At 40.9% G+C, this 16,189-nt stretch overlaps 1 protein-coding gene across 1 annotated transcript in view; it reads right to left on the bottom strand.

The window, feature by feature from the left end:
* Msn (moesin) overlaps positions 1–16,189 on the bottom strand; it is a 70,905-nt gene that overhangs the window by 24,372 nt on the left and 30,344 nt on the right. The window contains exon 2 of the mRNA XM_005335204.5: positions 3,544–3,627. Within this exon, the coding sequence (XP_005335261.1) occupies positions 3,544–3,627 (84 nt within the window). The remainder of the gene's footprint in view (positions 1–3,543; positions 3,628–16,189) is intronic.

Genomic DNA, 16,189 nt, shown 5'->3' with positions numbered 1-16,189 from the left:
CCTCAACCCCTGCATATGCCAATAGCTAATCATACTTAAATGAGGCACTTCTCTTCCTTTTACAAAGAAAAGGGTTGCCTGAAATCCAAATAGTGGGTATTAAAACAGGAGAAAAAGAGATATGGAATACATAAATGCCAGAGATAAATTTGGGGGAGATAATCAGATTTGAGAGATCCATTACACAATGTAGAGATGGGGAAACTGAGGCCTAAAGAGGGGAAAGATTTATATAAAGTATCACAGGGAGTTATTGAGAGCAGCCATAGAGCTTAAGGGCTCATTTTCCATTCAGTGCCCTTTTGACTTCACCAAGCTATCCCTTTAAAAGCTCTCCAATGTAAAACCTGCATGCAAAGGGAGAATGCAAAACCTTAATATAATCAAAATGCATTCAGTCATTCCAGACTAGCACTGTAATCACTTGTGAACTATGTGAATGTCAGCACATTACTTTAATTGTAGTAAATGCATGTGTTTAAAAATTCGTCAAACTAATTTGTATTTTTATAAATTAAATATCAATGATTACTCTGTACCATTCAAAACAAAAACATAAAACAAACTCTAGAGAAGAAGCAAGTACCAGCTAAATCCAAAGTTAGATATTCTAAGGATCATCAAGCCTATCTTTCAACTGTATCTCATGAATGAGACAAGAAGCATCACAGCATTGGGAAGGGAACTATCATTTATTACATCTTTACTATATACTGGATGCTTTATATAACACTTTCTTTTCCTATTTGTATTTTCTTATTGTCATTCTCTTCTAATTTTCTTTTCTTCTTCTTTTTTTTTTTTTTGGTTATAGATGGACACAATATCTTTGTTTTATTTATTTATTTTTAAATGGTGCTGAAGATTGAACCCAGTGCCTCATGCATACAAAACAAGTGCTCAACTGCTGAGCTACAACCCCAGCCCTCTATTTTTTCTTTTTTGATCTTATGTAACTATAACTTGTTTGGGGAGTAGCAGGAGAGGTATAAATAATAATATACTATTTTGTACCTTCACAAAAATCTAGTGAGGTAGATATAAGACTTTTTTTTTTTCACAAAATGAGGATAACAATCCAGAGATATATAAGAATTTTCTTAAGGTCTAACTAAGTAAATGAGAATTTTATTTCCTCATCCATAAAATAATATCAGTATTAATTCCTGCACTCAGATTGCTTTGTGATAGTCAAATGCTTGTCATAGCACCCAATATAAATAACCCCTGGGCAAATGTTAATTCTCATCTGTATTAGCTACAGACAACAAGTTTTCCACTTGCCATGATATCAGGGACTCAGAAGACATGCCCAAAGCTGTCCTCATAATTCCAGTCATCTCTTCCTTCCTTCTTCTTATATAGTGACCTGCATGGAAAAAAGCCACCCCCCATCTCCATTCTCCCATTGTCTTTCCTTGTACCAGAAGGTTTATTCACAAGAACAGAATTAGCCCATTTGAAAATGACCCCCTTCTTTCTTCCTTCCCCTCACTGACCATGAGGAATTTCTCATACAGTAGAAGGACCCAGAGAACAACGGGAAAAAGCAAGAAATCATAGAGAATCCACCAAGGCGATGAATAGTCCCAATTTCCTGGACAATAAATCAAACCTCATCCCATCACAGGCCATTGGAAAATGAGATAATGGTCCATCTAATGGGGCCCCAGTCTCTGGAAATGGTAGTCCAACTTTTGGTCCTGGAAGTTTGGTCATAGATGGCATATTCCCTTGGCTGCTACAGAGTCTTCAAATACCACCAAAGTCTGTAGCCCTTACCTGGTGTTATGGGTGGACATGAGGTGTCCCCCCAAAGCTCCTGAATTTCTGAAGGAATATTTAGAAATAAAATGATTGAACTGTGAGAGTTGCAATATAATTACTCTATCTTAGTTTAAACTGACTGGGTGCTAACTCTAGGCAGGTAGGCTATGGCTAGAAGAGGTGGGTCCCTAGGGGTATGCCCTGGAAGGGTGCATCTTCCCTGCAGCCCCTGCCCCCTTCTTTCTCTCTCTACCACACCATGAGCCAAGAAGCTTTCCTCTGCTGGGTACTTCACCCGTGATGTGCTGCCTTATTTGACCAAGAGCAATGAAGTTGGTCATCTATGGACTGATACCTCTGAAAATATGAGACCCAAATAAACTTTCCATTCCCTAAGATTTTCTTTCGTTTTTTTATAGAAATGCTTTTTTAAATTCTTTTTTTAAACTTTATTTCATTTATTTATTCATTCATTTTTATGTAGTGCTGAGGATCGAACCCAGGGCCTTGCATGTGTGAGGCGAGCGCTCTACTACTGAGCCATAATCCCAGTCCCCCTAAGTTTTTCTTGCTAGGTATTTTGATCACAGCAGTGACAAGCTAAAACATCCAGCACACCTGTCTGACAAAGGTGATTCATAGTGAAGGCACATCCCCTGAGTTACAAATGGGAATAAATGCTTCACCAATGGAGAGTAAACAATTATCTCTATAGCATGGCCAAAAGAGATAAACTACCTTCCTACTGCATCACCTCCAGTGTTTCCTATGTCACAACATTTCTTTAAAAGAAATATTGTCTAGAGTAATGGCACATCCTGTAATCCCAGAGATTCAGGAGGCTGAAGGAGGAGGATTGCAGGTTCAAAGTCAGCCTCAGCAACTTACTGAGGACCTAAACAACTCAGGGAGACCCTATCTCTAAATAAAATATAAAAAAGGGCTGGGGATGTGGTTCAGTGGCTAAGCACCCCTGGGATCAATCCTCATTGCAAAACAAACAAACAAACAAAAAACAATACAGAAGAAATGTACATAGAAATCAATACCTCAGGGAGAATAAGCTGGTTTCTTTCTACTAAAAATAATAAAAAAAGAAGTGACAGAGAATGTATGTTGCAGTGGCAAGAATGAGGGCTTCAAATCCCCACAAGAACGTGGAATTCAACCACGCATGGAGGTAAATGCCTGTAATCCTAGCAGCTTAGGAGGCTAAAGTAGGAGTATTGCAGGAGGCCAACTTTAGCAACTTAGTGAGGCTGTAATCAACCTAGTGACACCTTGTCTCAAAACAAAAAATAAAAAGGGATGGCTCATTGATTAAGTGCCCTTGGGTTTAATCCCTGGTACAAAAAAAAAAAAAAGAATGTGGGGTTCAAAATTCTAGTCAGACACCAACAGTGAATAAGAAGTTATTTAACTTGTGAATCTCATCATTAAAATGAAGAAGAGAGCACTTACATATTTCATAACTTAAAGGAAGGCTCCATATGCTTTTGATTTTGGAGCATCTAGTACAGAATCATATTCTCCTCCTCTTCTCTCTTTTGTTTAGGACCAAGGATAATTAGAGCCATGGGGGTACAGTTTTCCAAACTTAAACTTTGCCTTCCTTCTCTATTAAGTCTGGGGTCAGCGTTTGTTTAGACCTATCTAGGAGGATCAAGTAGGTAAAGAAGTTCTCTGACAAAAGGCAAGGGCATGGATAGTCAGCATTGTGATGAGAGCTACTGGGAGAAGGGAAGGTGTTTAAGGAGCAATAAATCCCTCCCTTACCTGGTCAAACAGCTGCTTGCCAGTGGTGTTGGGCTGGATGGCAAACTCCAGCTCTGCATCCATGGTGGTCACACGCACACTGATCTAGAATGAGATTAAAGAAAGCAGGTTGGTCAACTCAATCTGTGCACAGCAGAGACTAGGATAAGTGTCTCTGTTGAACTACATAGGAAGGAACTAGGATGCTAAGAACCTGAGTAACTTAGATATTGGTGGGAAGAAGGGGGGCTACTAACATAAGCCACAACCCAACCCTGTACCCAACCAGGTTATTGAAGAAAAAAACACACAGACACAGAACAATGTTTACCAAAGGGCAAATGAGAATGCAAATCAGCCTACTACCAAGAGAAGAAAGTGTTGACTATACTTCTTCCCGGAAGTCTTCTCCACCTACATCAGCCAAATCCATCCTACAGCATTCTTGTCTAAACTCTGATCTACTACTTGCATTATCTAAAGTACTGTGAGATAACTGTGGAGGCAAGTTAATGGTGGGATAAAGAACACTGGGTTACAAACCTGTAACTGACTCAAGTATACAACCTCAGATAATTCTCATCCCTTTCCTGTGTCTTAGTTTCCCTTATCTGTGCAAGGGCAGAATTGGGGCAGGGACAATTAGTTAAAGTAGCTGATCTCCAAGGACCATTCCAGTGGGTGACGTATGTGGTTCTATACACTGCCTTGCATTGTTAATGCTTCCTGTATTTATGTTTCATTGGCCTCCCTAGGCACAAGAGAGGAAGGGAGCCTAAGCAGAGATGGGTGTGGACAACATAGGGGTTCTACCAAAACTATGCGAAGGAAGGGACAAAAGGATAAGTCCAGAACAAAATAACAGGTAGCCACACACGATTTCATCAGCACTAGTAAACATAGCCACTGCGTTTACAAATATACTTCCTAATCTAGGTCTTAAAGATTTTTTCCTTTGGCTAAAAGGTTGGTAGTGATGATAATTGTACTGATAGTAACAATACACATCAGCATTCATGTATCCAAACTTTCTACTCACTGGACACTTCATATCAGTCTACATTACCCTGTGAAGTAGAAAGTATTATCTCCACATTGGGGATAAAGAAATAAATGTTTGCCTAAAGTCACATTACTAGTAAGTGGGAGAGACACATTTGAATTAAGGTCAAAGAGCAAACCTCCTGATTAAAGCAATATGTAATTTTCTCTTACAAAGTGTGAAAGTCTCCCATTAAAAGAAATCAAACGTAATTTTTTAATTAGCAGACATTTTGCTTAAGTAAACTATATGGGGCAGCCACAAGATGGCTTACTATATACTCATATAAAATCTTTACAAAGACTATTTCATGCCCAGAGAAGATACTTTAGTTATATTATATAAGTATAAATAAGATTTCATATAATACATTTCAATAATTCAACTGCGTATATATACACAGAGAGATGATTGAAATAATGTACAAATGTTAGTCAAGGGTATTTTTTGAGTAGTGATGTGATTCGGTGCTTTCTCTCTTTTTCAAAATCACACACACACAAAATCTAATTTTCTAGGTTGGTGCCATACTACTTATACTACTGAAGGAAAGACTAAATCTAGAGCTCTAAATTCTCAAAGAAGTAAATTCCCACATAGTGGGTAAGACATAAAGCTTTAATAGTCTTTCAACCTCTGAGCCTTTCCTGAGCACAAGGGTCAGGTAGCCGGGAAGAGGGGGCCAGCAACCATTTTGCTGGTTAAACAATTCTGTTGAAGATCAGGCCCTGCTGGGGGAACAACTTTGTAAATAAATCTCACCAGGGATCCAGGGAGGAAATCTATTTCAGGATTGACAATGGGACAGGAAAGGCCCTGAAGGCAGGAACAAGTAAGTAAGTACCACGTGGGAGTAAGGCAAGGTTGGCCATCTTGACTTAGTGTTACCCTAGGCTTCCTGCCAATTCAGTGACTCCAATAGAATGGTCCCTTATAAAGCAGCAGGAATAAGATCAAGTGGACTGGAGTTTCGGGGGCACCATGCTGTATCTAGCCTCATATCACCCTTGAGCTGGGTCAGGGGTGACTTCAAAACACCAATGACAGAGGGGACAGGAGAGAGTGGAATGGAGACAGTGGGCTTTCTAGTACACTGGACTTCATTCTGACCTTAAGGTTTTTATAAAACTTAGAATTACCTCTCTAGTACCCAAGACTCAGTGGGTACTCACAAAATGTCGATTATATGAATAGGTAGCAACTGAGGGGTACAACACATAGACAGATATAACAGTACACACATAGGGAGATTGAGAAAATTTACATCTCTACCTTTTCATGCCATGTATCAATCTTGCTAATGTGGTGAAGTCCATGGACCCCCTTCTTAGAATATATGTAAATGCATGAAATAAAGTAAATATAAGGAGGTCAATTATTTTAAAGATAATCAAAGTTTATTTATTATGTTAATTACCTAGAACATTTATTATGTTAATTACCTAGAATTACCTACTATTACTATTATAATTTCAAATTCATAAGTATAAATGTTACTTTGAGAAATCTATAATGATTAAGTGATGACATAAAACTATTTTACATTCCCAATGGTGAGAAAATCATAGGGACTTTTACTTCTGGTGCATTTTTTTTTGTTTTTGCCTACATTCTTAATTGGAAAAGAAGATGAATTATAAGTTAGAGGTTAGTGAAAACAAAGACAGTAAAAACAAAGATAGTTTCTCAATATATATGTGGGATCAGTTCCAGGACCCACCACAGATATCAAGTTCTATGGATGCTTAAGTTCCTTACATAAAACAGCATAGTGTTTGCATATAACCTATGCACATCTTCCTGTATACTTTAAATCCTCTCTAGTTTACATATAGCATCTAATACAATGTAAAAGATATGTCAATAGTTGTTATACATATATTACCTAGACAATAACAACAAGAAAAAAAGTCTATACATGTTCAGTATTGACTCAATTTTTCCCAAATATTTTCAGTCCACAATTGGTTGATCTATGTATGAGAATCCACATATGTAGAGTGCCAACTGTATACATTTTTCCTCCATTCAACTTCATAGATCCTTCTCATTATAAACTATCCATGATTCCCATGGAGGTTCAAGGATTTCAGGTTAAAGTTCTTCCTATACATTTATTTTAATTTACTCAATATTGATGGAACACAATGTTTAAAGAAAATTGTGGTTATAGTAGAGACATAGAACAATTCCGTGCCCTCAAAGTACTTGATGAGTAACGACAAAACTAAAAAATGTACAAGAGAGGCTCTAAGAAGTGTCAAACCAGAAGAACAGAAAAAGCTTTTGTGGAAATAGAATCTGAGTTCAAAGTGGTATTTGTACCAGTCTCTAAAGACAAGCTGGATTTTTCAAAAAGGGAGACTGTAGGAGTAAAGAGTACTCAAGTATCCCAGGTAGAGAAACCAATATGTGTGATGGCCTAGATGAAAGCAGGGACACAGAGGACCTGTTTAAAACCAAGTATGTAGATTTATTCCAGGATGAAGGAGGCTTTCACAGTAAAGAGTGAACAAAGAAGCTGGGGAGGCAAATGGAAGGTCTTGAAGACTTTGCTAGAAAACTACTTTGCTAAAAAGCTGGATCTTAATCCTGTCACTACTAGCCAGCTAGGCTAGAGGTTCTGAAAAAAATCTGATAAAATAAAAACTGGGATTTTTGGAAGAAAGTGGGGAGGAAACTGAGGAAAGAGGTAAAACTCCAGGGAAACTTTCCACAACCTAGGAGTTACCTTTAGTTCAAACTACTGAAAAGAATCTTCAAGGAAGTATGTCAGCATCTCTTGCAAATCTTGTCAATTGAAGGTCATGTCAATCTGACAAAGGGTGAGGCCTACTACTAGTCCTTAGGAGGTTCTCAGATATTTGTTAAGGAAATGTTTCTTAAATAAATTCATTAGGAATAAGCATGCCAGAGAGGCCATTGTTGGCCATGCTTCCTCCCTCCTAGACAGACATCAACCAGGAACAAGGGATCTCCTAAAATCTGAAGTTGTCCATATGAAACCCAACTAAAATGAGTTTCTCCTGAATTCTGCTCAGGGTTTCTGTCACTCCTGTGGAGCTTCTCTAATGACTGAAGCCTGAGGTTTCTGATCTTCATTATGGAGACATTAAAAAAAAAAACAACAAATTTAAAGGAACTTCCATTCTTGCTACACTTAACTCAAAAGAAAATGTGAGTCATAAGGACGAGGCCATGGGTTTGTGTTCTTCTGCTTTCTGTGTGTCAGAATTGGGGTGAGAAGCCAGGCACAGTGGTACATGCCTGCAATCCCAGAAGCTCAGGAGGCTGAGGTGAGAGGATCCCAAGTTCAAAGTCAGCCTCAGCAACTTAGCGAGGTCCTAAGCAACTCAGTGAGACCCTGTCTCTAATAAAATATAAAAAAGGGCTGGGATATGGCTCAGTGGTTAAGTGCCCCTGGGTTCAATCCCTAGTAACCCCCCCCAAAAAAAGGATGTGGGGTGGGAGAGAATAAGGGTAATAACATAACTGGGTCCTGAAGTTGAGGGGTAATTTAGGAGTTCTGATCTCTGGGACCCAAATGTACAAGATGAGCTGTAAGCACAGACGCACTGCCACACAGGGCCCAATGGATACTCATTTGTGGGTACCCACTGCCCTCCTTTTAAGTCTGGTATCTGCTCTCTCACTGAGAAGAGTGTGGTCTAGTTTGGGAGGCAAAAACCGGAAAATGAAACCTCTGAATTTGTCAGAAACTTCACAGGCAGCCCCTTGGCTTGGCAGGAGTAGAGGTGCTAACCTGGGAGGAGTAGCATTTTAAGATGTAGTCCCAAGCAGAGAACTCTAATACAGCTAAACTCCTGCCTAAGCTGGGATTGAGGATCTAGGCACAATATGAGGAGGTAAAATATTGTGTCTATGGAGAACATGAAGGGTTTAAGAAACAAAAAATGTCTGGGTGTTTATTGGGGGGTGTCATCCTTTCACACGCACTAGCCCTCCCACCTCTAGTCCAAGAACAATAAACCTACTGTTATTTATTGAACAATTGAACATAGACACTTCCCACACCAAGCTCTTCTCTGAGTACTAACAAACCCATCTTGGTGGTCCACCATCCAGGGCTTTAACTAACTGGGATCTCTCCCATGTACCTGATTGGCTGACCTGAGAAACAAAAATAATCAAGTCAAATGCTAACTCTTCCTTGGCAGCAGTTGAAATGCTTTGTTATATAGGCCTGGCCAGCTTCACATAAGGGACTGTATTTCACTATAGCCAGGAACACCCAGGTGACAGAGGGGTTCTGGTGATGGTTTTCCTACTGTCACTGAACTACAATGTGACTCTTTTCTGGAGAGAAATTTGGGAGAAACAGATGGGAAAACAGAGAGAGTCAAAAAATCACAAGTAACTAGCCTAATACATGGCCCTCCTAGGCAGAAGGGATAAGCATTACTGGCCCTACTTCATAGATAAATAACCAAAGTGCACAGATGCAGGTGACAAAGAATAGAAATGAACACTTACTGTCTGCCAACTATATGCCAGCCATATCACCCACAGTCTGACTTAACATCACTAAAGTCACATTTACTCAGACAGCAGTTGGTGGAGGCGGGTCTTCTGGACATTCCTGGAGCTCCTTCCACAACTCCACCCACCTCTCTAGTCATGCTGATTTCACTGCTGTCTCTAGACACCGCCTTGGCAACTATTTTGGCCTGGGCCCAAACACTCTTGGCATAGGAAGCCTGGGTACATCTGGGAAACACTACTTGGGAAGGCCCCCTTGCCTTGCTGGGGCAGAAATTGTGAGTCAGCCCAGTTTGGTCTGAGCTCAATGACCTCACCTCCCACCTGCCATCTCCCCATTCTCGCCTAGTGCCCACTCCCTCTAGGCTTTCGGTGGGGCTGATAGTGTGAAGAAGAAGGCAATTATAATTTGGGGGAAAGGAAGCAAGAGGAAGGAGAGGCCCTACCAGGGCAATGCTAGAAATCCAATCTGTTTCCTGGCCAGAGTAGTCACCACTATGTCACCCAAACTCCTTCATCAGCCTGGAGGCAAATCCCCACTATTTTAGTTCCAGAACCCACGATTTCCTGCTGCTTGTGCTGTGTGCCAGGGTAGGGCAGGTTAGGGGCCTGGTCTGTCTTGCTTCTTGGGATGACAGCACTGCCTCAAGCAGCTGTTTTCCATAAGTGGAAAAATAAGAGTCACTCTGAATCTTTACCTTAGGAGCCATTCTCCTTCTCTTCCTGTTCCCCCTAGTCTTCCTCCTTCCCCCTCCTCCCCCTCCTCATCCTCATCTCCTCCTCCTCCACTGACTCACTTTCTAGCAATTCAGCCTCTTCCAACCCTCAGGAATTAGTACCTGGTACAGTTATCTGCTCTGACCTCTTCATGCCCATTTCCAGATCTTTTAATATTAGCTGGCAAAACCTGCCTGGAGTTAACTTTTTCCTGTGCCTGAGCCTTTTTCCAGTAGTTTCTAAAAAAGAAAACCTATGCAAACCCACCCACACCCATACCTTAATGGGTCAGCATTAGTTCTTTAACCACTCCAACTGCTCCAGAAGGCATGGGAGACAAGGGACTCTTTCATTTGCTTTGCCCCAGCCCTGACCTCCAAAAGTTCCCCAAGAACCATTCCAACTGAGAGACAAGAACATACTGGAGATTGCGTGTTATCTTCTAATTATCATGTGTGAGGTACTAACCCATCTTAGCCATGAGAGCATAACCACCTTATCACTATGAGAAGGGAGCTCAGGGCAGAGGATAAAGCTGAAAAAAATCAGTAACAGTGATATCATTTTAGCAAGCTGAAACTTCTTCATCAACCCAGACTTAATTACATGATCTTTTGTACTCCCCCCCATTTTTCCGTCCATATGTAATAGGAAAGAAAAAAGATCCTTGCTATCTACATCTTACTCCAGGTCTCACTATCATAAGCAGCTCACCCAAGACAAAAATAAGTCCCTAAGAGCAAACTGCCTCACCTTATCACAAATCTCCTTCCCAGGCACATGGGCTGCTGGGCCATTTCCTTAGTTAGCATAGCCATTCCTCCTCTTTATAGTTCTTCATGGTTTTAATCCACTCACCCTATCATTTGACTTCTCCCTTCTGAACTTCTCATCTCTGGTTTTCCAAGACAATAAACATTTCAGAATCCCAAACTCAGATCTGAAAGGGACCTCAGAGAGCATGTGATTCAAAGCCCACAAAATACTGCTGGGGACACTTAGCTCCAGAGAAGGGGAGGCACTGGCTCAGGGTCACACAGCTTATAAGTATTATGCAAGCATGGATTGAAAACCTGATTCTTGACTGAATAGCCTATTTAATGAGCTATAGTGCCACCCTGGCTCTTAGAACACAGTAGACAATTCATGTGCACTACTGCAGATCTGGAAAGACTTATGTAGAAGAGGCTGGATCAGCTTACTTCTATGAAAAATTCTAAGCTGGCACTGCTTCGAAGTCTAGCTTCCAACAGAAGACAGGCCTAACTTTAAGGCTGAGACATTCACCATCATACATTCTAGGGAAGCTCAGTCTTTTATAACAACATGGAAGGAAAGAGGCAGAGAATTTCAGGAAAATGTTTTTATCAATGCAGCCAAGAATGGATTCCTTCAATTCACATAAAATTTTGAAGGTGCTGAAATACAAAGGAAGCAGGTCCACCGTTAATAAAGTCTCCAAATAGGCAAAACTGTACTCTGGAACCACACCCAGCTGGGCTTTACTCTCTCTCACGTCAGTTTCCTGCTTGACCCAGCTTCCTGCTTGCATGTTTTACAGGAAGTATTGGTAGACTGGAGACACAGACCATTTTTGGATCCCTAAAGATGACAGTTCTGCCCAGGGCACCAGAAGAGGGCTCTATTTCCCCTGCTCAGGAGCATACCCCAGCAACCTCCAGCTTTACATCTCTCGAGCACACTGGAGCTGATCCAAGACCTAGCTTGGGTTCCATCAATTGCTCATGGGAATCCTACCCTGTCTTCTGGGTGTTAAAGAAGTTGAAGCCACAATCAGTCAACTATACAGGGGAAGGAGGTAGCTTCTTAACTTAGTCAAAAAAAATCATTTAAACCAGGCATGCCTACAATCCCAGCTACTTGGGAGGCTGAGGCAGAAGGGCCACAAGTTTGAGGTCAGCCTAGCCAAAAAGTGAGACTCTGTCTCATAATAAAAATTAAAAGCTCACAGGTAGAATCCCTGCCTGGCATGTGCAAGGATTTGATTTAATCTCCAGTACCAGAAGAAACAGCAAAACAAAATTTTTACAAAAGCTCTGTTTTCAACCAAAGACTACGCTAAGTTTGGCTTCCTACTTACCTTGCTGGTGAACTGGTATCCAAACATGGTACCTGGGAAACGCCCTAAATTGAAGTCCTTTTCCAAGAAATAATGGTCTCAGCTCTTTCAGAGAGGCAAAGTATGATATAATAGAAAGACGCTTTGGAGTCTATTTGACCTTTCTCTTTCTAAAATTCAGTTTCTAGGACTGGTATGGTAGCGCACTTGCCTGATATGCTTGAGATCTAGGGTTTGTTGAGGTTGAGGTTGTTGTTGGGTTTTGTTGTTATTTGAAAACAACAAAACTTGGTTTCCTAATGTATAAAGTGGGTCTAATAATGTCAATCTCACTACAGGGTCATTGAACAATTTATCTTAAAAAATAGACATGAAGGGCTGGGGATGTGGCTCAAGCGGTAGCGTGCTTGCCTGGCATGTGTGCGGCCCAGGTTCGATCCTCAGCACCACATACCAACAAAGATGTTGTGTCTGCCGAGAACTAAACAATAAATAAATATTTAAAAAAAAAATAGACATGAAAGTACTTGGCACATCATGAATAGAATGTGATAATTAACTCCTCCTCTTTTAGCCATTTTGTTACAAATATCCTAGATGTCAGAGATGATTTAAAACAAAAACTCATTTGACTACAGAAGACTAGGAGCTGCCTGAGAAAACCTCCAAAGAGCCATTCTAGCATAAAGGACTCTTTTCCTTTAGGGGTAAACTCTAAAATGTAATTACATTTCAAGTTGGCTTAGACAATGTGAAACCACAAACAATAGTTAGATGCACACACATACCCCTAAGTTATTTTAAATGCTTTCTCTCTTGGGAGGGATAGGGATCTCCCCACCACCCAGAAAGAAGTAGAGTCACATGGGGAGCAAAACACGGCAGAGCACTTATGTTACCTTATGCTTTTCAAAGGCTGCTTGATCTTCTTTCATTATTCTGGACTCTGCCTATCCATTTTCTTCAGTCATGTCCCAGAATATACACAAGCCCCCATGCCTCAACACAACCCACCAGGACTTCCAACTCCCTTGGTTGGTAACCCAGAGATCACAGACCGAGTTGCAGAATGGCTCATCAGAACTACCCAGGGAAAAATTATAAAATACAGATTCCTTGGCCTCATGCATAGAGATTCTGATTTACTGGGTTAGAAATAGGGTCCAGGCATCAGAAGTTAAGCCTCAGATAATTCTAAGACCCAACCAAATTTGGGAGCCCATGGCATAGATTATAGCTTCCTGAACCACTTATGGGCTATCAAAGGGAAACACAGCAAGTAAAGAACTGCAGTGATTGGTAAATAGCTCTCCCAAGTTAAACACAACCCACATTCACAAAAGATCAAGGATGTGGTCAGTCCTGCTACTGCTCCAAAATCCCTCTGCAGTTTGGTTTCCCTAATTGTAAAGTAAGGTAAGAATTATGCCTGCTCCTCCCTATCAAGAATCATTACTGTCTACCACTGCAGACACTATTTTGCACTAAAGTAATATGATTTGTATTAGGAGGAATATGGCTTTATATTCTGAAAACCTGAGTATAAGATCCAGCTCCTTGAATAAATAACAAACCATGAGCTCTCAGTTCTCTGCACTTGTAAGATGGGCATCATGATGCCAAGTTGGCAAGAGTATTGTGAAGTGCTATTACATTGTTTCCGAAACTTAACTGATCATACGTATCATTGTGTTGCTAGTCAAACAACCTAGATTCCTGGATCCTACCCCAAGCTTAATAAAATAGACCCCAGAAGAGAGGCTTGAGAATTTATATTTTGACAAGTATCCCAAGTGATTCTTACCACCTGGGAAGTTTATCTTATTTTTTATTTTTATGGTACTGGGGATTGAACCCAGGGCACTTTGCCAGCGAGCTTTATCCTTGGTCCTTTTTTATATTTTGAGACAAGGTCTTGCTGTGTTGCTGAGGTTGACCTACGACTTGTGATACTACTGCCTCAGTCTCCCAAGTCATTGGGCTTACAGGCATGCGACACCATGCCTGGCCTCATCTTGGAAATTTAAAGTAACATCCCTTGGCACAGACAGTGGTGAGATGAGAATATAGGACCATACAAGTCTGGTCCTCAAAAATGCTTTCTGGGCCAGAGATTCCCCATGTCAGGGACCTTGAAGTTAGCCCAGAAGAGCAGGCTCTGCAGACAGGAAAAGGAGACTTCAGAATTCTAGTCAGAAAATTAAGTGTGCCAAACCTTTGGCTGTTGTCCAGAGTCTTCAATCATTCTCCCATCTAGTCAAGAACCAGACAGTGGGAGAAAACAACTGGTGCAGATACTTCAACAGCCAAAACACATTGATCAAAATGCTCTAAATCAGGCCCCAATTAGAGCCTCTTAAGATCTGAGCCTCTTTACTTATTAAATTTTTTTTCTTAGACAAGAGACTTACAAGTTGCCCAGGTAGGCCTCATACTCAGGATCCTCCTGCCTTTCTCTCTCAAACACTGCATATTCACTCTTTCCTGGGAGAACTTTCAGGCAAGAAACAGACCTTAAATGATGTTCTTCCTTTCCTGGGTGACCTAGGAATTTAGAGAACAAAATGGACATAGTAGAGGATGCTGCATTTGCATACTGATATGAGCAAGTTGGAGAAGAGAGGAGAGAGTCTAAGATAAGCATGACTAACAATGGTACACTGGAACCAGCTTACAGTAGAGTTGATCAGGCACATCTCTTCCCAACTTCTTCATCAAGGACTTTGTGTTGGCAGCTTGAATCGGCCACAGTGGGAGTATTTACAACATGGGAATTGCCAGACAGTACAAATCATGTTTTTTTTTTCAGAGAGTTGATTGTTATTACAAGCATACTAGCCAAGAAGCACATGCAAAACAAGCATCCTTCAACCTGTTTTACCAATGGGGAAACTGAGTTTTATGGAAGGGAAGCAAATGCCATCTTCTAGCTACATAATCTTCACCAAGAACCATGTTTGTTTGGTGAGCTAATAAAACCCTGTATCTCCCTATCAGCATTCCCAGAGTAGTAGCAGGCCCTTCTTATTGGCCAAAAGGCAGTTGATACAAGGGCCATCAGCTTAAGGTTAAAGGAGCTTGGTGCACCAACAAAAAAAGCTGGGGATCAAAAGCTCAGAACTGAGACATGAAGAAAATAAGAGACAACCCCATCTCCACCAGAGGTGAGGGGCTAGAGTGGGGCATGGAATGTGCTGAAAGCTCCAATAGAAATCATTGTACACTCTTAAGATTTCTTAATAAATATCTGAAAATGACTTGGGGCTCTGAAGTCCCTAGGCCTCTTGAAGCCTCAGTTTCCCTACAAGTAAGGTTAGCTTAGGGCTGGGGCTAGGGTTAGCTTTAGGGTTAGTGTTAGGGAGTAGTAATGCCTATCTCATAGGATTGTTGTGAGCTTAGCATTACCCCCTTTACTTATAGGAAAACACCTGGAATGCAGTAGATACTTGATACATTTTAGTTCCTTTCTCCTATAACCTCAATGGCCAAGCCTCTGGCCCATCTATATACAATAATAATCATATCTCCACATGTACAGTGTTGTACAAATTATTTATTTTTTTATTTACTTAGGTACTAGGGATTGAGCCCAAGGGAGTTTTACCTTGAGCTACATCCCCAGACCTCCTCACCTTTTAAATTTGAAATAGGGCTTTGCTAAATTCCTCAGGTTGGCCTCAAACTTGCTATCATCCTGCTTCAGCCTCCCAAATCACTGAGATTATAGGAGTGTTCCATCACACACAGCTCTACAGATTAAAAGATATGTGTACACATGCATTGGCACTGGATTCAACCCTGTATGAAAGGAAAGGCACAGATAAGCACCATTTTACAGAAGGGAGAAATAGTGGCTCATTGAAGTGAAAAACAACTTGTTCAAATGCAGAAACAAAACTAGAAACCAGGTCTCCTCAACTACAAGTACAATGGTGTTTGTCCTTCTAAATTGCTCTTATCTAAGGTTACAGAGGATCCTTCCAAAGGCTTAACTATTATCATTTACTCCATCCAAGAAATTCAGTAGACTCTAGCCTCTAGCTCTGTCTTAGAATGCTACAAGAAGGGTCCTCACTGAGATGTGAGAAGAACAAAGCAGCACATGGTAGGGGTGGTCCTTTTTGTGGTGGAGACAGTCACACTATTACCTGGGAGCAACCAGACAAGAATGGTGGCCCAGAGCTCAGGTCTGGGTCTGGTCCCAGTAACTTTGGTATACTCCCTATTCCCTCTAGGTTTGTCTATCCCCAACTGTACTTGGTAGGTCTTCCTCAGTGGTTTCCAACTTTTTTAGCAGCTTCCTGCCTCCTCACTCTCCCAAACAAAAA

The sequence above is a fragment of the Ictidomys tridecemlineatus genome, chromosome X (assembly GCF_052094955.1).
Source record: "Ictidomys tridecemlineatus isolate mIctTri1 chromosome X, mIctTri1.hap1, whole genome shotgun sequence".
In the NCBI taxonomy this organism is placed as follows: Eukaryota; Metazoa; Chordata; class Mammalia; order Rodentia; family Sciuridae; genus Ictidomys; species Ictidomys tridecemlineatus.
Note: the sequence above shows the minus strand (reverse complement) of the source record. Positions and strands in the feature narration are given on the sequence as shown.